The 27,747-nt window shown below is 33.4% G+C and overlaps 2 protein-coding genes across 3 annotated transcripts; one reads left to right on the top strand and one right to left on the bottom strand.

Moving 5' to 3' along the window:
- Positions 1–158: 158 nt before the first annotated feature.
- On the top strand, positions 159–12,850 carry LOC130653889 (pleckstrin-2-like). Its single transcript, XM_057456388.1, has 12 exons — positions 159–601; positions 7,277–7,354; positions 7,513–7,590; positions 8,730–8,870; positions 8,952–9,052; positions 9,206–9,297; positions 10,192–10,379; positions 10,747–10,824; positions 10,971–11,024; positions 11,099–11,182; positions 11,556–11,652; positions 11,768–12,850. Exons 1-12 carry the CDS (start codon positions 518–520, stop codon positions 11,914–11,916), a joined length of 1,224 nt encoding a protein of 407 aa, XP_057312371.1. The 5' UTR covers positions 159–517; the 3' UTR covers positions 11,917–12,850.
- Positions 12,851–14,142: 1,292 nt separating this feature from the next.
- On the bottom strand, positions 14,143–26,071 carry LOC130653888 (TBC1 domain family member 1-like). 2 transcript variants are annotated; one of them, XM_057456386.1, is made up of 17 exons: positions 25,434–26,071; positions 21,309–21,663; positions 20,946–21,235; positions 20,725–20,814; positions 20,486–20,609; positions 20,305–20,399; positions 20,118–20,225; positions 19,933–20,040; positions 19,616–19,669; positions 19,192–19,458; positions 18,746–18,800; positions 16,660–16,800; positions 16,260–16,577; positions 16,004–16,155; positions 15,834–15,926; positions 15,499–15,696; positions 14,143–15,391 (listed from the first exon to the last, which is right to left on the bottom strand). In XM_057456386.1, exons 1-17 carry the CDS (start codon positions 25,824–25,826, stop codon positions 14,615–14,617), a joined length of 3,618 nt encoding a protein of 1,205 aa, XP_057312369.1. In that variant the 5' UTR covers positions 25,827–26,071; the 3' UTR covers positions 14,143–14,614. The 2 variants fall into 2 exon arrangements, with proteins under 2 accessions (XP_057312369.1, XP_057312370.1); XM_057456387.1 differs by lacking the exon at positions 19,616–19,669.
- Between the last annotated feature and the right edge of the window lie 1,676 nt (positions 26,072–27,747).

The raw sequence follows: 27,747 nt of genomic DNA, 5'->3' as shown, positions 1-27,747 counted from the left end.
TTTTTGACATCGAGAAGCGCTAGCGGCCCCTAGGCAACAAACCCTGGGGATGCGGATGGCTTCGCTTGTAACACACTTGCTCTTTGTCTTAACAACGATAGACAACATTAAGAGCTTGTTCCTTAGACATAACCCTCATTCTTATTTCCCCTAGGGTTTGTTGCCTGATTATAAAACTGCTAGTGCTTTCTTAACTGTTAACACGCTTCTTCGTCGCCTGCTTTAAATGTCAAAAAGGCAAGGGGACGAGGTTCACATTTTTACTCTGCAACTTAATAAATGAAATGAAAAAATAGAAGACATTAACTCTGTATTCGCCACAAAAAGAAAGAAAACAATATTATCCTCGCCAGTGGAACCACACGCTGTTACTATAATTTTTCACCAGTTCACCCCAAGAGATATTGTAGCATGGGTTTGCGGTATGATATTCTTCATTAACCCTTTTAAACGTACCTGTACATAATGTTAACCAGTCAAAACAAACGAACTGACCCTCAATGAAAGGCCGCAATGAATGGACGAAGTAGAGAAATTTCAAAACATGAGTTACGAAATTGAACGAAATGATATTTTAAAAGAGGGATTCTTGGTTAAAAAGGTATAATAAAATTTACTATTTAAGCGTTAAAATTTTCCTCCTCTGATAAACTAGGTAATTTTGAAGGAGCTTGGAAAATGTAGCCAGCTAGAAATTTGTGTATAGCTAGCTAGCTTCCACTAATTATGTAGCTCTGAGTAGTAAGGTGTTGTATTTAGCTAACTATATATGTTTTTGTCATTATTTTTGGTGTTTTGGACACTCCAGGCATTTTAATATTAAATTATTGTATATAATTAGCTAGATACACTCTTTGTGGGAGAAATAGTTTAAAATAAATTAGGAGGACGTGGCTAGTGCACCGGTACCGATTCTTTAAGTTCAAAATCCCTTAAAGAACCAGTAAATTTAAAAATGGCATGTGCCCAACGATATGTAAGAAATTGACATGGTATTTGTTAACTGAACGAAGTATTACACCTTTTGGATCTAAACAATGCAGTTTATTGCTAAAGAATCAACGTAAATGGCATGTAAGAGGTAGCGATGCCTAAACTGAAAATTACTTAAAGAGATGGTACCGGTACTTTAAGCGTTTTGAAGCCTAAAGTGCCAGGTTTTTTCGTAAGAGACAGTAGACTTAAAGTGCCAGGTTTTTTTGCAGTGATACTTAGAGAACCGGGTTGTTTTCGTAAAAGACAGTGAAATAAGAGTGCAGGTAGTTTTATGAGATACTTAGAGTGCCAGGTTTTTTCGTAAGCGACTCATTAGACTTAAAGCACTGGTTTTTTCAGATATACTTAGTGTGCTGGTTTTTGCGTATAGATTTGAGCACTGTTTTTTTCAAGAGATTTTAGAGTGCAGGTTTTTTCATACAATCAGTGAACTTGAGTGACGGTTTTTATTTTGCAGACATTAGAGCACCCATTTTTTTGAAGGAGATACTTAGAGTACTGGTTAAATTTTTTTTAAAGAAGACAAGTAATCAGTAGTTTATGAAATAAAAGTGGATATTGGAGTAGTATTTGATCAAATATGCAATGGAAAGAGAACATTTTAAAATTAGAATTATAAAAACTTTAAAAATTTATATTTATTCACTTGTCATGCCAAATTTCCAAATACTGCTTGTGCACACTGTAGCTGCAGAAACGAAAGTAGCGTGACCAAAGAGAGGGATTACCTTTGGCTCTATTAACTCCTCCCAGAATTTGAACCTGTATCTCTTATGAAATTCTCTCTCAAACTGACAAGTATTGCGTAAACTATGAATTATACTTATTCATAGCTGCCTTTAGAAAGGAAACTTTTTTGTGGTTTTATTTATATTATTATACTCAACTGAAGCTAATGATGGTAGCTGCAAGGGCAGATGTAATATTTGGTGTTGAGTCACCTAACTGACTTTTTAGTTTGCAATTTTAACATTAATTTGGTAGAACTAGAGCAACAAAAAGTTTTCTGCTCGTTGTCTTCCCACAGCCAGTACCGCCATTATTGTGCTTAACTTTAAAATTCTGGTCGTGAATGGCAAGGGTCATGAGAACAAGTTAAAACAGCACACAGTTCTTACTAAGTGTAATGGCAAGAATTTATTGATGGATAGTTAGACACTTTTATATTTTATTTGCCTACCAACCCTATTTCAGCCCTCGAAATTAGCCTGAAAACCCGTCGGAAATAGTCGTTTGCAGCGGCAATTCCTCGGAAATAATTTAAAAATATTATTTTTTAAGCTTCGTTAGTCTTACTTACCTTTTAAATATCACTCTCGATCATCGTGTTTGACGTCCCCCACTTTTCTACCGCAACAAAGATTAGCCTTGACAGTTTTTTGCCGTCGCAGAATAAAACTGCGCTAGCAATTGCGACGGCAATTGCCGATTGCCAACGCTAATTTCAAGGGTTGCTATTTTAAGGACTCAAATGACTCCACCAAGAAAATTCCTGTTTTTTCTGATGGGTGAATTACGACGGATTTACAGGCTTATGATGACAATCACTAAAAATGTATGCAATTTATACGCCCTATGCTGTTTACTGGCACCCCTGTTTGTATATCTTACCAGGAGCAATGTCAGCTCTAGGGGTGCCTCCAATACTTCATACTTGTCACATTATTTAAATGTCATTTTTTAAAAACTCCTGCCTTGTCAGAAATACTAAAACAAGAGCCACAACCTTAGAATTACTTGTTATAGAGCAAAAAGCACAGGACCCATATGTTGAAACCAATATTATATTCCATAAACTTCAAGTTTGGCACAAACATTTAGCGCAATAACAGCCCTAACTATTAAATCCTGTGGTATGTGATTTTTCACGGTCATAAACTCCACCTCAAAACATCCAACGTTATGTATGGCAGAATGAATATGAAAGGAATCTCTTAGCTCGATACCCGACTGACTAAAACAGAGAAATATGGGTCTGGTCTTTTTATTTGAACTATCCATCTTGATCGAGTTTTTCCTGAAAAGCATTGGAAACGAAAATAAAAGAGACAACACTTAAAACCTCCTTAGTAAAAAACACTCACGATGATGATTCTCGAGATTGACTCATAATAATTAAGATCAGAATTTATATTTCTGCTAAGCTAAATTGAGTAGTAAAAAAGAGCACAACGACCTTTCTCAATCAGAGCCATTTTGAAAAGAAAGTGCCCACATGTGCAGCATAATATAGTCAAACTTAAATCATGTGACCAAATAATTTACTGATTCTTTAGTTAAAGAGACAGTACCGGTTCTTTAACTAAAGCAGACTAAACTAGGGTATTTATTGTGCCGGCAGTTAACTACGGGCAAAGTATTTCTGCGATTTATTCTTGCATTAGTATAGGACCATTTATTTTGGTGACAGGTAACTTTGGCTATGGATTTGGGAGCAGAAATATGAAAGGGGAGAGATTGCTTGAGTTTGGAATGGCAACGGACATAGTGGTTTGCAACACATCATTCAGTAAGAGAGAGAGTAGGCTGATAACATATGAGTTAGGTGGCTGTACGACACAGATTACTTCCTGGTTAGAAAGTCAAACAAGAAAGTGGTGAAAGACGTGAAAGTTATATCGGGGAAGAGTGTGTTTCCCAGCATAGGTTGCTAGGTTTGTGATATTATCTTGAAGAGTGTTAAAGCAGCCAAGGGAAAGTACAGGCCTCATCGTAAAGTCTGGAAGCTGAAGGAAGAGATTGTAGCAAGACAATTTAGTGCAAAACTTCAGGATTTAGCCAACAATGGTCAATGTGATAGTGACAATGTTGAAAGTACTTGGACTACTTTGAAGAATTGTCTTCTAGAAGCTTCTGATGATACCTGTGGGTGGACGAAAGGACCAGCTAGACATAGACAGACCTGGTGGTGGAATAATGAGGTTGACCAGTGTATAAAGGTAAAGAGGAAACTTTGGAAAGAGTGGAAGTCAGGTGGTAGTAAAAGTATTTACTTAAGCTAAGCGCCGTTCTCGTACAGCAGTGTATAAGGCAAAATCAGAAGCAGAGAGAAACAGATTTACAGATGTGTTAGGAAGGTAAGACCAGCACAATGAGATATTCAAGATAGCAAAGCAAATGAAGAAGACTAATCAAGATGTTGTAGGTGAGAAGTGTATACGTAATGATAAAGGTGTTTTGGCTAGCACATCGGAGGAGAAAAGGCTAGCTTGGAAGAATTATTATCAGAGGTTGCTTAACACTGAGTTTGAATGGGATGAGGACAATTTGTCTGATGATGATGTTGTAGAAGGGCCAGCTATGCAGTTCAAGACAGAATGGGTAGTGGAGGCTATTAGGAAATTGAAGATTGGCAAGGCTGCAGGAGTATCAGGTATTGTTGCAGAGATGGTAAAAGCATCTGGATATATTGAGGTTGAGCTTATTACCAGTCTTGCCAATCAGATATAAAGGATGGTGCTATTCCGAGTGAGTGGCATTTGAGTGTAATAGTGAATTGTTTCAAGGGAAAGGGTGATGCATTAGAAGGAGGTAACTAAGAGGTTTGAATTTGGTTGATCAAGTAATAAAAGTTATTGAAAGAATGATTGATAGGTTAGTTAGAGAAAGAATTGATATAGATAAGATGTAATTTGGTTTTGTTCCAAGGCGTGGCACTACAGATGCAATATTTTTACTCAGACAGCTTCAGGAAAAGTATTTAGGAAAGAGAAAAAATCTCTATTTTGCGTTTGTAGATTTAGAGAAGGCTTTTGATAGAGTGCCACGTAAAGTTATAGAGAATGAAGTATGACTTCAATCGTGTTGCAGACTGGCTCGAAATGAACGATGCAAAGAAAGTGTCATATCTTCATTACTGAATCGTGCCAACAGCGTAGTCAGTGACAAACAGGAGAGGAAAGAAGAAATTCGACGTGTAAGAAATGCATTAATCGCAAATGGATACAGTCATAAAGTCATCACGCAAGTAGAAAATAAAATGAAGAGAAGATGCAACGGAGACAACAAGGAAACATCAGAAGATTTCATTGCATCAGCATTCCTACCCTTTGTACCAGATACTAGCGAGATCCTTCGTCGAGTTTTAAGGCAACACAAGATCAAATGCATTCTTAACTCTAAAGACACCCTAAGAAGCACTTTGTCTAAAAGACAAAATAAACCTGGAAGAACAATGCAATATTGTTTACGAAATCCTATGTAAAGATTGTGATGCAGTTTAATTGGGATGAGAAGAAAATCATTGACAGAGAATCCAGAACAACGGCCAGAAAAATTAAAGAAACCATCAACAGTGTAGCATGTAACAAACACATAAACAGCATCTCGTATCAACTTCCTGAGATTTGGTTACCAGCCCTACAGAAGAAGTAGTTACCTACATCTAGGTCCGAAAATGTTAATTACTGTAATTATCAGCTCGTTTCTGATTGGTTTATTTTATGAATTTCGATCCTCCGCAATTATATAAATATATGCTCAACACCATTTTACTTTGCCCGATGATGGGAGAAGGATCTCCCGAAACGTCGCCTACTAAACTATCATGTTCAAGAAATGATAAACTTTCCACAGTAATATGAATACTGAACAGACAAACCGAAATAATATCTTCAATAATGAACGATCTTGTTATAAATATGAAAAAAGGGAAAACGGAATGCATGCTCTTTGGCACTACTCAACGTATCAAAAATAAGACCTTGGATATAGATTATCATCATCAATCTCTTTCACCAACTCCTGCAAGTATCTTGGCGCAAAATTGGACCAAACTCTTTCACTATGTGAGCACATCGAGTCGACATACAAGAAAGTTACAGGGAGGTTATACTTGCTTCAGAGAATCAGACCTCAGTTAACCATCGAGACTGCATCTACAATTTACAAGACCATGTTGATACCAGTTTTCACGTATTGTTCAATCATTACATGTTATTCTACCAAGACATATCAGCTAAAGTTGGAAAATTTAGAAAAGCGAGCAAATCGTATTATATTCAAGAATAACGTGCCAAGAAAATCTAAACCAGCATTAATTAAAGATCTGTTAAGGAAACATCTTTGCTTTCAAGTTTTCAGGTGTGTTCATGGAGACATGTGTGAAATCTTTGTAAATTATTTCGAAAAAATGACAAACAACACAAAAAATAAAAATCATTTCCTACGACTTCATAAGAATAAGCTGGAATCAAGTAGAAAAAGTTTCTTTTTTAATGGTGCAAAAACTTTAAATGAGCTTCCTCTGAAAATACGTGCTTCGACATCAATAGAAGATTTTTTAAAATTATATGAAGAGTTTTTTTAATTTGTAAATATTAATTTTTACTAACACATTTTTAGTTATTATTTTAAATTTTATTACTATTTGGGGGGGGGGGGCTGGGAAACAGGACACATGGAAAAACAGAAATTTTGTAATTATTTATATTTTGTATATTTTACTAATTTTTGAATGGAGAAATCCTTTATAAATATTCGTTATAAATGAATAAATAAATAAAAAAAAAAATATTTCCAGCTTTTATGATGTACAACAGTGGCTTCTGTTACTTAGGTGATATGTTGGGCGGTGAAGGGGGTGTTGGAAGAAGTGTTACTTGCAGGATAGGTTCTGCTTTCCTTTGTTGACTAGCAGAGTCATGTCAATTGAAGTAAAAGGTAGGTTGTATGAGGCCTGTGTAAGAAGTGTTATGTTGTACGGTAGTGAGACCTGGGCAGTGAAGCAGGAAGATCTTGACCGTTTAGAAAGGAATGATATGAGAATGGTTAGGTGGATGTGTAACGCCAGTCTGAGAGACAGAAAAAGTTTAAATGAGCTAAGAAGCAGGCTAAGTATCCGTAGAATTAAAAATGTTATCCAGATAAGAAGATTGAATAGGCTGGGGCACTTGGAAAGAATGGAGGGAGATAATTGGGTAAGAAAGTGTAGAGACTGGATAGTTCCTGGGGCAAAGCCCAGAGGCAGACCGAGAAAGACTTGGCAGGAGGTTATAAGGACAGACTTGATACAGAGGAAGTTGAATTTAGACCTAACACAGTCTAGATCAGATATGAAGAGGGTCATTAATATATATTAATGTCCAACCCATGCTAGCATGGAAAATGGACGTTAATCCGAGAATGATGATGATGAATGATGTATCAGTCTTTTTAATTCACATTGTGACGCTATGCTTTGTTTTTCATTTTTGTTAAGTCACATAATATTCTATTGTGAAGAAAAAGTAGGATAAAAATGATTTCTTTATATTTAGAATGTATATGATTTTTCTTCCAGGGACACATTAGACATAATTGGAAATCTAGATGGTTTGTGTTACTTCCAAATGTCTTATGTTATTTCAAATCTAAAGGGGTAAGCTAACTACTTTTCATTATGATGCGGAAATGTTTTTTTAGTTCAGATATATTCAAAATGTGTTCAGATTTTTAAATCTTGTGTCTGCCATTTTATTAATATACATTTTTTAGTCAAAATATGGCTGCCTTTAGGGACACTTATTCATCTTTTAGGAAAGTGTGCCAAAGGGAATAATAAATCTAAAAGGTTGTTCTGTTATCTCACCAGATCCAGAATACGTTAAAAAGGAGGTACAGTATTATAGTTTTGATATTAGGATGGTTATTTCTCTTGTTATCCCCAGCCATCTTGTAAATGCCTTTCTGTTGTAAGTGCAGTACCTACCGCAACGGTATTTACTAGAAATCGTGAATCTCTCAAGCCACATTAATGGCTTATTAGCTTTTTTTCTGAATTATAAATCATGTATTTATAGACCCTTTTGTTTCTTTTGTTTCTGTTATTAACTAGCCTAGTTAACCAAGCTTTCTTCAAGGCTATTAAAATGAGTTTTTTCTCATACAAAAGCTTAGACACGAAAGAATATAACTGAGCAAATCCTTAAATTCAAATCCAACAATAAACACAAAATAAATTCTCAGAGCAAGCTCTAAATCAAAATCAATCGAGTTGCATAAAGCCAGTGGGGCCACATCTTACCCTCTTAAATAATATGAGAGTTATCATGTTTGTTTGGGCAAATGCGGCCAAACATTAAAGAAGCCTTCCTTCTTTTTTAATGGGAATAATGAGAAAATCATTTGAGCAAAAATCAACAAAAGTAATCAATCAAACAGCGTGGTCAATATTTTAACTGCAGAAAATACGTTTGCAACCAACCGTAATTTTTCTTACCCTAACTATTCCTCTTTCCTGACTGGTAGCCTTGTAGTAGAGCGTTTGTTTCCAATACAAGAGGTTCAAACCCAGGCTAACTAATGCCAGAGACTATAAGAGTGTGAATCTATCCTTTCTGCTCATCGTTCAGCATGAGCATAGGATTAATACCTTATGCGGTTGTCTAGTTAAGTGATTGCTGTTTTACATGACTTTCATAGCCCAAATGGGAGTTTTAAATGCACTAGGAGCCTCTTTGCTGGACCCTCGTTGATAGCGGTACCAATAGGAACTGAGGATGCTACCCTGGGTAAACAATTTTGATAATAATAATAAAAATTATGTTGATTAATATTATAAGGGCAAGGTACATTAAAGTAGTAGTCGTTTAAAACAAGTTGTAATTAAGCCATTGCGATGAAAATGAAATGAAAAAAAAATTAGTTTCCAGTGGTATACCTATAGTTATTGATTTGTTGTCAAACTATTCAAAGCGGGCAATAAATGTGCTAAACATTCATGATATTAAAAAAACATGTTTTTTTATGTCTAGTATGTGTTTCGTTTGATTGAAATACTTGGAACAGAATATTTGCTTCAAGGGAGTAATGAAACAGAACGAGATAGCTGGGTTCAAGAAATTGGTGCTGCCATTAGAAAATTAGATACTCTTACAAAAACGAATTCTATTAAGGTAGGCACAAGTGATATAAGTAATACGTGGATGTTTTTTAAAATATCTTGTAAACATAGTGGATATATTTTTCGCATTTAGGTGTCCAATCGTGAAACGCTAGATTCTCCAGCACCTGACTTCGTTCGAAAATCTACAAATTCACCCATACTAGTTATTTTACAGAACAGAGTGACTCATTCGTAAGCATTACATTAAGTTTTTTCAGTTCTTTTTTTATCTTACCTAACTACCTAACTTTCCATCCATGAGCCAAAGATAGTAACCACTGGCGAATTTGTTTTGATTTGTTGACAGTTATTTATTAAAATTTTACAATTTTATTTCTGTCATAGTGATTTAATGGTAGCAATGCAAGATAACGAAGCTGGTATAACTTTAAGAAATCATCAACTTGGTGCAGAAGTTTACAAATTATGTTTCTCAGGTTCGCAAATAATTTTAAAATACTCACTGATTAGTCCTTGTCCTGAAAACTTTGGTTAAAATGTCTGTTATGTTAAAGTATTTTAATTTTTTTTTTACTAATTTTTATTTTTCACAAGTGATGGCAAAGTGACCTATGAATTAGAGTCTGTATGTCTGTGTGTCAAAGCTTTTCTTTGGATCTGCTTACTAGTTTTTTCTGATTTTTCCACACTGTTACTTGACATTATGTATTTTAAAAAAAAAACGTAACAGATCCATTTTAGAAAAATATGCCCCCAAATAAGTTTTTTTTTATTATTTGTTAGAAAAATTATCCTTATTTCTTTCTAAAATGGTTTAAAATGTTAGTACAGATTATTATCTGCAAATTTTATTTGATCCCTTATTGCGGGGTCTGGTTGCTAAGCGTTACCTGAATTAGCTAAATATAGGTTTTCCATTTTCAGCAAAATTAGCTAAAAATAGTTTTTTGCATCCTTATCTATGGTTGTAAAAGGTCATGTCTAGATCTGTTCATTGGTTTCTTTTTTGATTTTTTAGACTAAGTTAATTATTAGTAAAACTTTAAACAATTGGTTGAGTGTGTAATGATATTTAAAAAAAAACCCAAAAAAGAACAACTCTTTTTTTGTGAAATATTTCTTAACGACGTTTCGGCCGTACAAAGTTCAAACACCGCAAAATTCGATATATATACAACGTATGGCGTTTGTCCTTAGGGACACCGTTATGCATTAGTATCGGAAAATAAATACATTGATGCAATGTTTCTATTGATTATAGGTTTGATCCTACGGATTAACAAGCTCTCTTCAGTTCTAAATCAAAATTAGTCACATCTATTGAAAAACACAAGTTTCGGACAAATAATTTAAAGCAGAATTTTTTGTAGGAGAAGCCCTCATATCATGGTTACTTTCCTGGGCTTTCGTAAAATCGCGAGAAGAAGGTCGCATAATAGCTGGAGAATTAATGGAAGAAGCATTCATACACCCTGTTGGTCCTGTCAGTGAAACATCCGTTAAAAGGAAAGCAGCTAGAAAAGCTTTTTGTGACACAAATGATGCTCTTTATAGATTTGTAAGTAATTGTGCAAATCGTGCAAATCTCTTGATTAATCGAGTAAAATCTTTAATACTAGTCGTTAGTCCATTGAAGAATCTTCGGGTGCTTGTCCACCGCTACTCGCAGCTACTATATTTGCCCTCCAGACGAAAAGTGAGATGTTATAATATAGTTAACCAGTGGAAAACCCACTGAATCGCCCATCCTTTAAATACTTTATTTTGTGTGCCTGCAGCACAACGTTTTTCCTAAAGTAGCTCGTGGGTTCGCCTGTCCTTTTTATATCGCATATTGTATTTCCATAACACGTTTTTCTTGCGGATAGGTATTATTTTTATTCATGTAAAGATATAAAAATATATTTATTTTTAAATTTTTATAGTCTTCAATAACACCAAATAGTGGACTGGATATTGATTTTGATCTCTCTGATTCATCTGAGGGTTCAGATGAAGATTCTGTAAGTATGTTGATTTTAAGATTAGGTTTGATGCGCATAATCAATAATTTTAATTAAATTTTAATCAGAAAATTACAGCTTTATTATAAACATGTTTTTAAGAACAGTCACTGGTAACTCGCATCGTTCTGTATTTAAATTTATAGATAATTGAAGACTTACAAGCAACTGTGTTGAAGCAAGGATTTTTAGTTAAAAAGGTAAGATTTGTTCAAATTCTTTTAATTTTTTTCTATTTTAAACATTTTTCTACATGTTACTTATCATCTTTTAGGGTCATGTTCGTCATAATTGGAAAGTTCGAAAATTCATACTTTTTGACGAACCAGCAAGACTTTCTTATTATAATCCAACGAAAGTAAGATGTTATCTTTTACGGTACAGCACCCCACCCCTACCCCTAGGAGGTGGGGTGGGCGGGTTCCCTCTATTCATGGTTAATACAAGGATGCATTTCTGCCCAATTCAGGAGATTAAAATCCAAAAATATTATTTTTTAAAAATTCAATTCTGAGTGAGTCTGTTGAGATTTGCTCGTGATATATTTCCTTTGTCATTCTTTTCATTGCTTGTTAATATTTTAATAACAGAAGAACCTATTCATTGGACTTTAGTGAAAAAATTGGATCAATTTCAACTTGCAGTACAATTTTACGTGTACAATGTCAACATCTTTTTGGCCGTATAAAACTTGTTTCTATGTATAATAATTGTTCTGACATTTTTTGTAGGATAAAAAGAGCAAAAAAGGACGAATAAAGATACTCGGTGCTGAAGTCAAAGCTCTCGTTGACGAGGAAGATAAAAGTGATACATCATGCGCCAGAGGTGAGTTGTTTCCTCAAAAAATTATTTTTTATTAAATTTCGATTTTCGAAATAATTTTTTGGGAAAAATAATTTTCGGGGGGAAATAATTGTTTGTCCATTGTTTTTTTTTTCAGGAGCGAAGAATGTTGTACGTGAGCATTGTTTCTTAATACAAACTAGAAAAGGAGTAAAATATATACTACAAGCTCCCTCAGAAGATGAAGTGAATAATTGGGTTAAACTATTACAAAAAGTTATACAGAAATATCAAGAACCTGAATAGATATAAAAAAAATTAATAAAGAATAGTTTAACAAAAGTTAGATATAATATTTAAAGTTTATTGCAACGTAAAACGATTTGTGCGCCCTTAGTACTTCCTAAAATTATCCAATTATCTTAGTGGCCTTATTACAAAATATTCGCACGGTATAATTGAAACAGGTTAGGAAATTGAGCGTTCCAAACTTTTGCTCTGGCTTGTTTAAGTAAATACTGATTAATACATATTTTAATTGTAAAATGCGAAATGCTAGTTTCTTTGATATTATGATATTATTACAAATTTCACATTCAACTGAACTAGAACGTAGCGGAAATATTTAGATTGTCATTTTATGTAGTGCCGTGTAAATGTGTTCATTGTAGAGAATCTAAAATCCTTTGAAATCGAAGCAAACATTTCTGCAGGGAACATTCACCCCCAAAAAAAAACACTTGTGGATATTTATGAAGCTTAGTGAAAATCTTTAAGTAACAGCAAAAATGTTGTTTTTTAAACAAACAAAACAAAAATTCTCGGTAATTTGCCTCAATATACGTACTCCCGTCCTGAATTTCAAGGCTGATCACCCTACACTATGTTGCATTTTCGTTGAAACATACGTAAGAATCAACGTTAAAAAGACACACTCCAAAAATTTTAGCAAAAACACATCCTGAAGCTTTTTATGTGACATGCGTAATTTTTTTATAGAGATAAACTTATGAAATATAATATGTTGTAGACTAAAAATGTTTTTATATATTTTTCATAGTTTATCATGATATATTTTTATAGTTATACATATATAATACCTGAACCTCATGGACGTTAGTTCTGCCAATCTAACGACATTGATTTTATGGAATATTTTGTAATTTTTGATTGTTCGTGTATATATTGTATATTTATTTTGGGTTAATTTTGGGATTATTAATATAATTCTTAAAATCGACATTAACAGGATCAAATTTTAACTTACCCTTGAATATTTGATTTTTTTGATGCAGCAAAAAATTTTTTTGGTGTTGCTGAAGAGGTAAAGTAAACGTTAAAATGAAACTAAAGATGATTTTTCGTTTTGTCTAACACAGGTTTTTTTCTGTATATCTAAAAATATAATTACCTACTTGGATTAACTACGCCCCCTCTCCGCCTTCTATAACCCTTACTCAAAAAATATCTGTTGAACCTCGACACGCAAATAAACCCCTACTTTAAAACTTATTAGGCTTTATAGATAAATTTAAATTCTAAAGTTTGATTCTGCAAAACAGAAATTTCAGTTCCACGAAAAACAATCATTCTTCATAACGCAGGCACAAAACTTGATTAAATGCAAATTTACAAATCTGGAACGGAAAAACATACATTCACAAAAACGTTCAAGTAGCTACTAACTGATAACCATTCCGCACAAATTGACTGACAACAATTTCGTTCAGCAAATTTAAAAATTTGGGCAAGTTTTTATTAAATCGTCCTTGTTGTGATCGGCCTTAACGTTATGAATCTAAATATGCTGATAAACGTTATGCTTATAAAAAACATCTATATGGCTTGATAAAATATTTACTGTAAGTAAAGGCTCGTGTTAAAGCCAAAAACAGTTCGAATTACTGGGAATATACCGTTTATCAAAAATGTCGGATGAACAGACAAAAGTTTGAAAGTGTTAAATCCTCGCAAACTTCCCATTTCTGCGTAAACGCAATTCGTTACAGACTAGGTATTAAATTGGATAATAGTAAATTCAAAAATTGTTTACATCAAAGATTTTATTCAACACCATGACCAGGTAAACAGCTCTCATGTTTGCATCGAGAAAGGTTTTGTTGTAGGCGGCCAAATCAAGAAAAGCTTAGATAGAATTCAACCCAAAAGGCAACTTTAAAAATCGCTAATCCTAAGACGAATATTGAGATGCTTGTATTTTTGTATTTCAGGGCTCCTCTACGCCTATGATATTTGGAGGGAAGGGGATTTTTAAAAGTTCTTTTCAATATTCCAAACTCGGTTTGAAATTTCAATACAACCTTGTTATCGAACTTAAAGATTTTTGGGTCTGTGCAGGACAGCATAGGTTTACTTAGAGTCAACGTTGTTCGCCGTGGTTTTATGTTGTAGAATCGTTGGGCGGATTTGTTTTGGGTTGGTTTCCAAATATTTTTTGCGCAAAATTAATTGACCGCGAAACTAAACCACCGAGAAAATTTGTTTAACGTCATGTAAGAATAAAAACAACACTTTAGCATTCTTTTTTCTCTCTAATAATATTTTACAATAACAAAAGAATAATTTTTTCATAATAACAATAAATCTTTTTTTTTTAGCATAGATGGCCACAGATCAGGAAGAATCTAGGCACAGTAGTTAACTTGAATCTAACGGCCAGCATTAGAAAACAAGTGTTTCGAGCCTGTGGCTGTGTACCGTCAACGCCCTTTTCTGAACAACCATCCATACTTGACTGTCTTAATAGATTTTATCTAATTACAAAACGATTAACTAAAAACTCAATCTTTGTATAAAATTTATAATATCTTACTTGAGGAAAAAAAACTCGAAAAAAGTTTCAAATTCACCAATAAAAACTTCGTTAAAAACAACTACATCACGTGATCTCATCGTGGGGGGGGGGGGGGGGGTATTAAAATACGCACCTCTATGTGCGCAAGTAAAACTGTATGAACAGCATAAAAATAACTAATATGAACGTTTAACTTTCACTCGAAACGGTTAACAACATCGTAGCGTCTTTACCCAAAGATTTCAAAGATGAAGAATCAGAGCTTGATGTCAATTCATTACAAACTCCATTTTTTATTGAGCTACTCCCTATCGAATCTGTCTCACCGTTCCTACAGAACTCATTATCTGACATTTCAGACGCTTCTAACGGACTCAGCATTTTCTCCGTATTTTGCATTTTATTAACCATTTCTGCACCTACACTATCTGGACTGGGCACTAGTTCCCAATTTTGTTCGCCATTTGTAACTCTTTTTTTATCAAAAATACTTGCAACTTCTTCTGAAGAACTAATACCATCGGTTTCATTTCGTAATTCTGCCACCGTCAACCTAAGTTTGTCTCGCTCATTCTGAACAGCTTGTAACTTTACTTGATAACTGTTGACTTGATCGTTCGAACTTTCTACCGACATTTTCAATGACATAATCGTTTCATTCGCACTTTTAAGTTCTTTCTTCAATTGCGCAACTTGCAAAATGAGTTGATTATGAGCAACTTCTTGTTTCTCTAACTTCTCTTTGTTCTGTCGAATATCGATCATTTCATCATTCAACAACTGGTACTCCACTTCATACAAATTAAGCTGTTGCTTAATATCCATATTCAATGCTCGTGTGCATATGTCGTCGGTTTCATCAACAACTTCCTCCGGTAGACTCGTTTTCATGTACTCAACAATACTTTCGAAACAATCACACTTCAAGATTTCATCTGCATGATTTCCAACTAAGATTAGAGCAACCTATAAAATAATCGATGACGTAATCTTTTATTTTTAGAGAACTAATAATAAAGTCAACAAAAAATATTCACACACAGAGAGAAAAAATCCTCCCAACAAACACTGACCTTAAAAATAACTTCAAGTCCTTGCAACAACAACAAATCCATCACACGCGCGACAAAACCAATGGGATATTGTGAAGCGTATAACGTCAGAAACCATGGTGCAGCATATAATGTCGGCGTTACGTCGTGAACGTTAAGGTGTTCATACAACGTTGGATGATAGTCGTGAAGAAGACGCGACAGTTGATACAATTGTTGCTGGAGAAAATATTAAAGACTTTGTAATTCTTGTAGAATATGTGAACATAAAGAAGAACATGTTTTCTGCCAATTTCTTATTAATTTGTGAGTTTTTTTAAGGCCGGCTAAAGCGGCAGATCAAAGAAACTATTTACCTGTACAGCCTCCATGTCTGGTTTATATTGATTACGAATTTGTAGATCGAACATTACGTGACAAAATGATTTGTATGCATCTTCTTCATTCATCTGTACAAAAAAAAATTATAAACAATCATGAAAGAATCAGTCTTTTTTTTATTCAAATTACAAAAACGGTTACTTACATGCATCAGTAAAAGACCAGCAACAAAGCTCAATCCTTGACAGTAACCCACTTCCTTATCAAGGATAGAATACGCTTTCAAATTATTGAACAAACTTAATTGCCCGGAACCGAGTCGAGGTATGAAATGAGCATGCGTCGGAAACGTTCGTCCTAACATAGGAAAAATTAAAAATTAAAAATCCTGCAGTTTGGTAACATTGCGATACAACAAAGAAATCGTTGCGCAACAGTTTTAATTGAATCGAATCACCTACCTAAATCTATGAGAATGGCGTGTTGATGTGTGGTATGTTCTTGTATCAGACTTCTATACGAACTCTCCTTCCAGTATTGCTCGTCAGGTCTTTCAGGTGTCTTGATGATGTATTGTTTTATCAAGAATTGCCAAATTTCTCCACGACGCATGCGCGGTACACCACCGCGTACAGCTTCAAGTAAAACATGATCGTCAACTTTTTCGTTATTTTTTCGGATTAACAAATCATCCCAAGTACTTGCTGACTCAGCAGAATAACTGCATAATTCCTTATAGGAGAGCTTTTGTCGCCGTGTTTCTGTCGCAGAAATGTTAGCTGAAAATCAAATGTAATAAATATAATGAAGTGAAAAAAATATGTTGAATAATGGATTGTATAAACGCGTTAGCAAACATACCAGCCAGCTTTTTATTTTCTTTATTCATACGGATCAAGAGAATCTGGTTCATAATGGCGCTCTGCCATCGCTCACGTGCTCTCAAACTGCGATCGACAGGCTCTCTGGGTTGCAATTCCTCAGCTTCGATTGGAATCGTTGCTACGAAGAAAAAAAAATAACATATACACATTTTTTTTATTATAAGAAACCAGTTTACAAGAAATCTACATGTAGAATTTCAAAAAATTAAGAAACTTTTACAACCACATTGTTTTAACTATTTTTTAAATGAGTGTTTTCATTTTTTAGGTTAAATAAAAATTAAACGATCTTAAAAACTACAAAATATTTTTGAAAATAAAGCAAGCGATTTTGTATATATTTGGAGACACAAAAAATATTGAACATCGCGGAAAAAAAGTTCAATTATCTGGAAAAAATTAAAAACCAAATAAGAAACTTTTAGAAATAGACACTTCATCAGTGTCTTATAAAAATAACAACGCGTATTCTAAATTTAATGAGTGAGTCACTATAAGTAAAATCTAAAAAATAACTCGTTCACTAACAATTTTGGTTAAAATTATTAATGAAAGATTTAATTGCTGCGTAGGAAAGTAATATGTAATAAAACATGAAGGTTTTCAGTAATGTAAAACCACAGAAAAGAAAAAAGCTGTAAACGACAAAGGAAGATCGAAATTACACATACAACCACCAACTTAGCATAGGAAACATTTTCCGTTCTTACAAACGCAACTAATTTTTCGTTTTATTGAATCACCGACAAACGTCATCATAGCTAACTTCGAGATATAGAATAGTCAAACGTTTTGGTACCGGCAAAACCGTCCAATATTTCAGTAAAAATTAGGGGTAAACTAAATCCGCGTACTGTAAGGGTGAGTGAGTGCAAAGTAGAGTGACATGAATTAACAACAAAATTTTTCTCTAACTAAACGAAAGTAAGTACTTGCACATACAGCTTACGAACTGTTTTATCACGTCAGCTTTGGAATCTCTAGTTATCTTAGAAAATCTTTGAAGAACATTATTCTTTCGATCAAGCAACGCCTGTTTTGTTTTTGTTAACATAACCATCTTGTCAGCACAAGCATTCCAACAAACTAATCTTTTTACAAAAACAGTTAAGTCACTGATGTATTTTTATACACAATGCCAGCAACAAACCGAAACTCTTTTTTTTTCTCATCCAAAATACACCTTCTACATGTGTTCACTTCACAATACTGACTTCATATGCACACCGCGACCAATTTAATTTCAAACACAGTAATGACTTCCTTTTGTCTCGATTACTTCAGTATTGTTATCAAAAAATTACGTCATAGAAGGAAACCAATAAAACGTTCACCATATGAAGCACACACCAACCCGAATACCTTGTTTTAAAGGTTTGTACTAAGCTATACTTTAAGTTGAATACAATGAGATAATTATAACAATATGGTTGTCCTCGCGATTATAAGCGATATGATGACTAAAAATTTGAATACGTATGTGACATCAAATCACATATTACAATTAATAGATATATAATATAAACAAATGACGAATTCTGATTTATTTAGTTAATTTTAATCTAAGCATTTCCGTTATGTTTATTCGATTTTTTAAGACAGTACAAAGTAAGCTGTAATTAGTTGTCTTGTTTTCATGAAAAGAAATTATAAAATCCTCCTTCATTGTAGATCAAATAAAGATTAGAAATATTGACATTTCAAATTCTGTCCGTGTCAATATGAAAGGAATAAGATTTATCTGTTAGAACACATTTTAGCTAATGTCAGACAAGGGTCGTTTATATCACTCGACATTTGAAGCAGGGGGGAAAATTAACTGTGTTACAGGAAATATTGTTTTTAACGAGATTGTGATCGAGATTTCCTTTTAAGGATATTTCACCATACTATCAAGGAACATTATTTCATTATGACATCATCAAAGGAGTGCACATTTTCCCTAACGCGCGATAGAAATAAATAAAAAAGTAATAATAATAATAACCAATAAAAACAAATATGATAGTAAACAACAAAATTAATAAGGATGTGGAAAAAGAATTACTAAAATCTATTCTTACAAACAGATGAGCAGGAACTTTTTCTTGATGGTGTAACCACACTTTGATATATCGCCTAACAGAAACAGAAAAAAACTTGAACACATACGAGTAAAGGGGATAAGTGAGGTACCGCAGTAGTACTAATTTTTGCGCGCACTGATTTCGCGCAGCAGATAAAAATCTATTTCGCGTGTATTTTTTCCCAATAGCAATACGAACGTATTTCACGCGTAATAATTCTCGCGCAACTTTTAATTCCCCCGCAAATAACAAGGAAAACACTAAAAAAATAGTAAAATTCTAGGTTTTAGGCAAAATATAAATGCGTTTCTTCCATGTAAAATATAGTATTATGTTTTCGCACGTAATTTTAGCGCATAATGCTTTGCACGTAATTTCGGTACTGAATTTCGCACAATAACTTTATGCGCTAACGCGTTAATAAGGTACATTTAAAAATTTACCTGCCGCCAAGATCCTTTTCGACCCAACTTTTCTTTCTTAACTTCATTTAATTCTTTAACATCCTCATTTTCATCTTCATCATCGGCTATACTTCCGCTTCTTGAAGATTTACCACTTTGATCAAATGTAAACTGAAGACGACGGGAAGCAAATTCTGGTGTTGTTGGACAACTATTTGGAGTTTCATACGATTTACTTCGAGGTTTCATATTTTCTGAACTTTGGATACGTGCAATGTGAGGATTGGGAGACTTGGAACCATTTGACTAACAAAAAAAAATAAGATAACATTCGAGACATCTTAACTACACCTTAATTGGTATGCGGCTGGTTATGAAGATGGGAAAACAAAAAAAAATTAATTATGGATAGTGTATTAATGGGTTATGGTCGAACGACTTCATACCCGTACAGACAACTTACCCCTTCTGATGAATGGTTGTCATACATGCTGGGGGAGAGAGTTTTGGATCTGACCTGAAAAATGGTGGTTATTGTCACTGATTATGAAAACATTGTAGAATATGTGTGCGTGCGTGAGTGTGCTAAATGTGTGCATGCAACAACAGTATTTCAAATATATGTTGCTGACTGATGAATAACATGCTCCCCCCACACAGCATGCCTTAAAGCAATTGCTGTCTAGGTTTCATTGCAGATTCACAATGCGATGGAATACGTAAATAAAAGACAGGTTTAAAGTACAATATGTTTATAAATTTAATTATAACTTGTCTTACCTTTTTAATATTTAAGTTTTGGAATGAAGTCGTTAATGACTTTTTGGCTTTTTCAAATATCGTAGAAGATTTTGAACGGTCTCTGTTGTCATAATCTGACAGATTGTTCTAAAGTATTTTTAAAAAAAGAAGTTTATTTCTAAAAATGTTATGATATACTGTTTCTATAGGTTGTTACAGTGTACCTGAAGCTTGTGAGAATGCTTATGGGATTTCTGTTGTTCATCAAATATTTTGCGCAGGATGTCAACAGTTATATCGAGCCTTTCCTCATCATTTGATGGTGCAACTTCCTATGATGCACAGTAAAATAGTAGAGACATGAATAGATCCTAATAAAAATATTTTGAAAAACTATTTAAAATTTCTTACATTTACTTGATTCAGTACGACAAGCTTATCATAATCTGAAATCAGATCTAAAGTTTCTTGCAGAACAAGAAGTCTTTCTCGAATCATTGAAGAAGCTACAAAAATTAAAATAATAAAGAAAAATTGCTACGAACCAGGTACAAAAATTTCCAAATTAGATGCAACTGTAAGATATTTTTACCTTCAAGTTTGGTGCAAAGTCTATGTAGGTACTGTAGGGGACAGGATTCACATAATGTTAAATGTGCTGTTGCTTCTAGTGCTTCAGTAAATGCAAGCTTCATCGATTTCATGATTGCATCAACCTATAGTTTTTATTATGACTTTAACGAATTACTTGGAGGTTATTTGAAAAAAAAATTTAAATAAACATTTAAATTGTTTTCAGATTTAAAAGTTTATTTTAATAAAATAATTTACCTTGTGTTCAGATTCACCTTGAAATATGTAACACGTATGATTTCCATTTTCTCGACATATAAAACCAAAATGGTCTTTTCTAATTTCACCCTATAATAAAATTAGAATGAAATAAACCATAACTGGAAAATTTTACTTACAAATAAATCAAAAACAAGCACTAGATTTCTGATTCCGATTTCACGCTATAAAGATCATAAAAACATGACTAACAATTTTACCTTTGTACAAAAAGAAATACTTTTAATTTTTTTTTCCAATAAGAGTGTTTTTGAACCAACACTAAACAGCATAAGTGATGTTTTTGATATCTGCAATGTAACAAGTCGGGACTGTACTTCCTCTTGTATGTCACCAAGTGTAAATGAGTCACTCTCCAAGGGGGCTTCCCTATCTATTCTGTCATTTTCCAATCCCGATGCTTCTTGATGGTCACTGTTACAACTTATTGATCTCCCTCGTGAGATAAATTGTATCTCTGCTTTTGAAGCACTTAACAACATACCCGTATCTAAAGCAAAACCTTAGTTTAAAAAAACATAACTTTTGAAATGATTTTTAAAATAACACATCAGTAAGCATACTTTCTCTGTGTGCATTTGCATCAAGACTGAATCTTTTCGCAAACAAGTTGCCACTCACGTTCCTTTTAAAACGAGGATGTTCTGATGATTGATTCTTCTTTAGCTGCACTAAAACTTCATCAATAAATTTAGGTGGAGCCTGCGGTTGCGATATTGTAACTTTTCCAATGTAATACACAGAATCTCGATATACAGCATCTGACTTGCTGGGTGAAACAAGGATTGCACCTGATGAAACCCCTCGCCTGTGTGTCGGCTTGGTGGGCAGTTTGTTAGGTATTGCTGCATGATCACCAGTGAAGGATTTTTGAAATCCAAGAACTCGTGTTTTCAAAGAATTCAAAAATTGATCTTTCTAAAAACACAAAGTAATAAACAATGACCAATAAAACATGTGCCATCATCACATGCCTACCTTTTGTAACATATAGCCGGTTCAAATGATATGTTCAAATGATAGCATGAAGTAATGAGATTTACTTGGACAGTGATTTTTACTATTACAGGTGCAATTATAACGACATTATAGATTACAAAACCCCTGTTTTTTTAAATTGTAATATTGACTTATGGAAAAAGCCACTTAGGCAGAAGAAGAATTCTAAATTGCTGTAATTTGAATTTTAATGATAACAGGAATGGCCCTCTGATACACAACATTTTTTATTACAAATTTTTTAACCCATGATATAGAGCCTGAAATGTAGATCAAGAAAATATATCAATCCGTGTCCTTTTAATAAAAGATTAAAGAGATATTGATGTTTTAAAATTGACATAATCAACCTGTCTGTTTGGAAACAAGTGGATTGACCCAGCTTCAGGAAATTGGTCCTATTTTGGGGTCCCAGGTGGTCCTTAGTTACTCACGCAGAATATGGCATTAGTTATTTTAGCGTGTTTTCAAGTTTGGTCTCAAACTCAAGAGTGCAATGGTTTCACCAATCTTATTTAATGTATTGACAGCAACTTAATGTGCAAGCCTTAAAGTTTTGTAAATGACAGATAAGTTTCATAGCCAAAGTTTTATAAATCGATACAGAGTATTTTTTAAAGTATGTTCCCCATCTCCCTATTTTTCAATTAGAAACTGCAAAAATTGCTGTGTGTCAAGAAACCTGGTATTTTGCATTGCACTTAGCCATTGCTAACATGATTAACTAATCTTTTTTGATCACAGTATTCCAATGTTGACATAGTTAGGCACTGCTAAGAAGGAAAATTTGATCTTTTAAAGTTAAGTGGTCACAGGTTATATTGTGTGTTGCTATTTTAGGCTTACTTTGACGCAAATTTGAGTCTCTCTTAGTCAAAGGGTCAATGTGATTTTCATTTTTTTTCTTAAGACGACCTGATTACTGATAAAGAGTCACAAAAAAATATGTTCAAAAATGTCAATTATGTATATCCTTTTTGAAGATAAGGTATTTTTTGACTATTGTCTATGGAGAGGCAGTACCACTCCACTTGAAATTGATTTGTGCATACTTTTTTGTTTGTATTCTAAAAGTATGCAGCTAAAGAATGCAAAAAGGAAAGTAAACATATAAATAAGGAGAAGAAAAATTATATACAACGTTTGAAGGCTTTCAGATAATTTTCACGGTTCATAGATATAGAAGTGCATACATAGTTTCACTTAACAACCACAAAAAAATCTCCTCATATTTCAAAAGTATCACAGTTTATTCATGCTTACACAAATAAACATAAAAAATTTTATACTCTTTTCAAAAACACTAACAGTCACTAAAAAAAAATTTAAATTCCAATGTTAACATTACCATGAATTTATAACTCTCATTTTAAAACTAGAAGCTTCTCCAGGAAAGCAATGCAACAACATGTTGAGATGCCCACACAATGATTTAGGAGTGCTACTAATAGAATGTCAATATTGACAAGCAGTTAAGCACATGGTTAAATGGCTAAATTTCCAGGGTCTGTCTAAACCCTGGAAAAAGAAACAATAATTTTTATATAAAATATTTTATTTTTATATAAATAAGAAAAAATTAAATCTTACTTCAGTAGCGAGTCATTTTAACAACAACTATAAACATGATAACCAATTATTCTGCACTATAATTAATTTTACTTTAGATCTTTCGCAGAGTTATTTTTAGCAAAATTTACAATTATTTAATTTATTAATGGCAGAGAATAATAGCAAGCACAGTTTAAGAAAAGTATTAAACTAATAAAAGGATGCCTCCATAAATCAACAAATCAGCAATTTTTTGTGACTTAGAGATATTATTTGTCTAATATATAATGACACAATCAGCTGTCAAGTCACATGGTATATGGCCATGGGACCCACAGTTTCAAAATACAAACCCACCCTGTATAAACATATAACCTTCTAATTTAAATAATGTTGAACTATCATTTGAGGTAAGTCTAAGCACATAATCACCATTATCAAAAAAATTAACATATACATTTTTTTTTTAATCATTTCAAAGTTCCGACGGAGTTATGACTTTCCTGAACGATCTTGTTGATCTCTTATTCCCGTCCAATAAGCGGGCCGTTGCAAAATGTTCCTGTGAAACCGTAGGTAAACAAACAGCTTTAACTTTAAATGAGCATGAGATGGAGTTTGATAAAATCCCCATTATGGTAGGCTTTCACCACATAGATTTACATTTCTCTTTACTCTATTGGCATTGTTTTTGGAGACCAGAAAAAACAAAACAGAAAGAAGAAATCACAGCATTGTCTTGTGGTTATTATAATAATTAATGATTATCACACTCTTTCTTTTTTTGTTAGCATGACCAGGATTATTGCACATTATAAGCAAAAAAAACAACAGGGGAGAATGCTCAATGTGATAGTTGAAGCACTATGAAGATAATTAAATTTAGAACATTAAAGGGGAAGATCCGAAAATTTAGGTATTCTAATTTTCTACATATGATTCTGTCTTTATAAGAAAATGACTAACTGTTTGAATAAAGGAAAATAATCAAAAAGTAAGACAGCTAGCAAGGCTGTCTTCAGAGAAACAACAACAAGAAGAGGTTGGTGTTGCAAAGAGGTCTGATTTAGTAAGTTAAATCGTTTAAATAATAAAGAATAACACAGAAACTTTGATTAATCTATCTTATTTATCATGTTCGGAACTTTGTTGATACATTTATAAATGCTTTACGATGGAAACACAGCTACAGATGCTCTCCCTCATTGATCATTTTTTTGTAATGGCATGAATCCAGCAAAAATGTGCATTCATTATCGCATGATTCGTGCAATGGAATTCAATGGCGGTGAAGAGAAATTGGGGTGAGTTTTTTATTTCTATGAAACATTTGAACATGTTCTGGTTGTCAGTTTTCAATAAAATTTTCAGGATAGTTTTTTCATGTATATCTTTTAATTTTTTACAATAGAATAGGCACCTCAAACAAATTTGCCAACAGGGTGATTACAGGCCTTTTGTCTTCTAAAAGTTGATTGCTTCTCGCACTCCACAAATTAGACTGCAAGAAAACAAAAAGAGCTCTGCAATGAAGTTGAATCATGAATTTAGACCTTTCGTGCATCTTTTTATACAAAAACAGCAATCCATAGACAAAGCATTGGCATGGATCCCATGTTTTCTTTTTTGTAGCAATATTAGGATGGTGGTGATAATACCGCCCGTATATGCTACATTATGTTTATTATAATTGAATAATTGGTTTTCTTGATTTAAACTTTCTTATGGTTTTTGTATCAATTGTGCATGCAATTTGGGAGTTCTCATGTGAATTCAAAGGGCTGAAAAGGCGTGATTGCCTGCAACTCTTGTTTAGTCATTGTTAACATAAATTTTGTGTTTTTCTAACTTTGTAAGTTCTGAGGTATAGCAAGGATGCTGTACTACAACCAAAAACCTATGTTTGTTTGGTTTTTTTTTTAATGACTGCAGGATTTGTCAGGCGAAATTTTACATTTTCTATACACATTAACCTTGCACGATAAACCTTGCTTTTTGTACTGTTTTTTAGCGAGTTGTGACACCCTTGTCAAAAAGTTAGAAAGAAGGATGAGCATATTTTATTGATGGTCCCTTAGCCAGAGGAAAGTAGGTTGAAAAGCAACACAATAAACCTTAAACATAATTAAATGTCTTACCATTTCTACGCTTTCACATTCCAAAATATAAAATCCACAACAATTTGTATCATTTTTACCAACAGTAATAAATGCTAAAAAATTGTTCAGGTTACAATGTCTTAACCTTGAAAGACGATAAATACTATCAAATGTATGTTCCATAAATATTGATTGTTTATTGTCACTTTTCAAAAACTTTAAAGAAGATTTCGTCAAACATGCTTTCATTGTCATATTCACATCACCTTTTCGAACAATTTGCTTAGCAATCCAATGGAAAACTGGAGGAACATAACGCCTATCAATACTTATATGACCATGGTACACGACATTAAATGTCTCGTTTTCTTCCACAGTAGGCTCATCTTCACTCTGTGCTGGAGTAACAACAACACTGACTGACCCTTTCATAATTAGCTACTTTTGTTGTCAAAACAGTGGTGTAAAAATGTCGGATTAGTTCACTTCATATTAACCAATAATATATTATTTCACATCCTGAAAGCCCATGCAGGTAATATTGAACCAATTAATAATTTGTAGTGATTTTTCACTGTGTTTCGATACAGAACTTGGTGTTTATTTACAGGAGAAAATAAAAAAGTAAACAAATTTCGCCTTGTACAGCATGTTCGATCCATCTGAGCAATCTTACCAAAATTTTTACCACGCTGGATGAGATTTACCAAGCTAGCGTATCACACTATTGCTAGTGTTCTCCATCGCAATGCTTTATTTTTTTTACAGCGATGCACAAAAATTTGCACAAAAAAAACTCGTTTTTTGACCAAAACAAGGCTTTAAGGTGGGAAACTACGGATCTCTATTTCGAAAATAAATAATTAAAATGTAGACTTAATTCTTGTTAAGAATAAATGAAGAAACTTGATAGAAGACTTCAATAGTCTCTCAAAGTCTAGGATCTCTAACTACGATACTTTAGGGGCCACGAACCGGTTAAAATTCTCACTTTCCGTATATCCCGGGCACATATTAAAAATCCGCCAAACGCGTTTTGCGCAATGAACAGACCAGCGCACTTTACTCGGAAAAGTATATTACAAAGAAGTATTTCAGCGAGCTCATTCTGGATGAAAACATGACCAAGGCTGGAGAAGATAAAAATTCTAGATATATCTATATGTTCCAGTCTGTAAATTACATACATGCCGGAAAAACAGCTCGACTTTCGTGTATGTAAGTCACTGAAGTCGAAAACCAACAGCCGTTCCGTAGCTCCTTAAACACAAAAATAAAGCTTAGGACAAGTAAACCACACAAAAGATCAATATATGTCTTTTAACGTCTACGTAGAGACAAATAGCTACAGGACCACTGTTACTTTTAGAAACCGATATGCTAAACCAAGTAGTGGGATTTGACTTATTAGTGGGCAGAAAACTGTCGCGTTTTTCTCGGTTTTTTGACACTTTTCGCAAAAGTTTATTCTTTTGGAAATAGAAAATCAATAAAAGAAAATTTTTTCAACGCGAAATTTCGGGTTATTCTTAAAATGCAAAAAATTTTTCAGTTAAAAAAAATAATTTAAATAATTTTTTGAATCGCATGCAAGACCAAATATCCATTCATTTATTCTTTCCAGCATTGAACATCTACCTAATATCTTGATTTATCCTTTCACTTGAGAAAACAAGCAAAAAGTTTGTAAAGGACGCTGTGATGATGGGGCTAAAACATAAAAATATTTAAACTTCAAAAACGATAAAACAAGAGGAAATTAGGAACAATCGAAGAAGCTTCAAATTCTAAAAGCCTTCTAAGAACATTCGAGGACTTCCTTCAAGTTGAGTATTCTTAAATAGAAAAAACGGGTATATCTTTTACATTATATATTTTTTGTTATTGTTTTGAAAGTGTCCGAATTATCAACAGACTTGAACTTTAATCTCTTTTATTTATCTTTCACTTCATGGAGTTTTTATTCTTCGCATCACAGTAAGTATTATATTAAATTTTGAGCATAATGTTCCCTTTTCTCCTTCACGATTTCTTACATTTTGTTCTTTGATATACTCTTTTTATCACAGCTTATATTTTGAATACAGTATTCTCTTCAATTAACGGACACTCCAAAAAGCGGATACCTATGATTAGCAGACACTGTGGTCATACACCAGCCATTTTCTAGTCAAAGTCTCATAAAAAACTTTCCAAATAGCGAACACTTAATTACCGGACACTCTAATTAGCGGAAAATATTTTCAGCACGAAAGAGCAAATGTGGCTTTTTTTTCTTCCCAATAAGCGGACAGTCCAAAAAATTAAAAGCAAACATTTTTTTTAAACATTTTACAACTTTTGTATCCAGTCA

Source organism: Hydractinia symbiolongicarpus, chromosome 8 (assembly GCF_029227915.1).
Source record: "Hydractinia symbiolongicarpus strain clone_291-10 chromosome 8, HSymV2.1, whole genome shotgun sequence".
Classification (NCBI taxonomy): domain Eukaryota; kingdom Metazoa; phylum Cnidaria; class Hydrozoa; order Anthoathecata; family Hydractiniidae; genus Hydractinia; species Hydractinia symbiolongicarpus.
The sequence above is the reverse complement of the archived record's forward strand: the minus strand, read 5'-3'. Positions and strand labels throughout refer to the sequence as shown.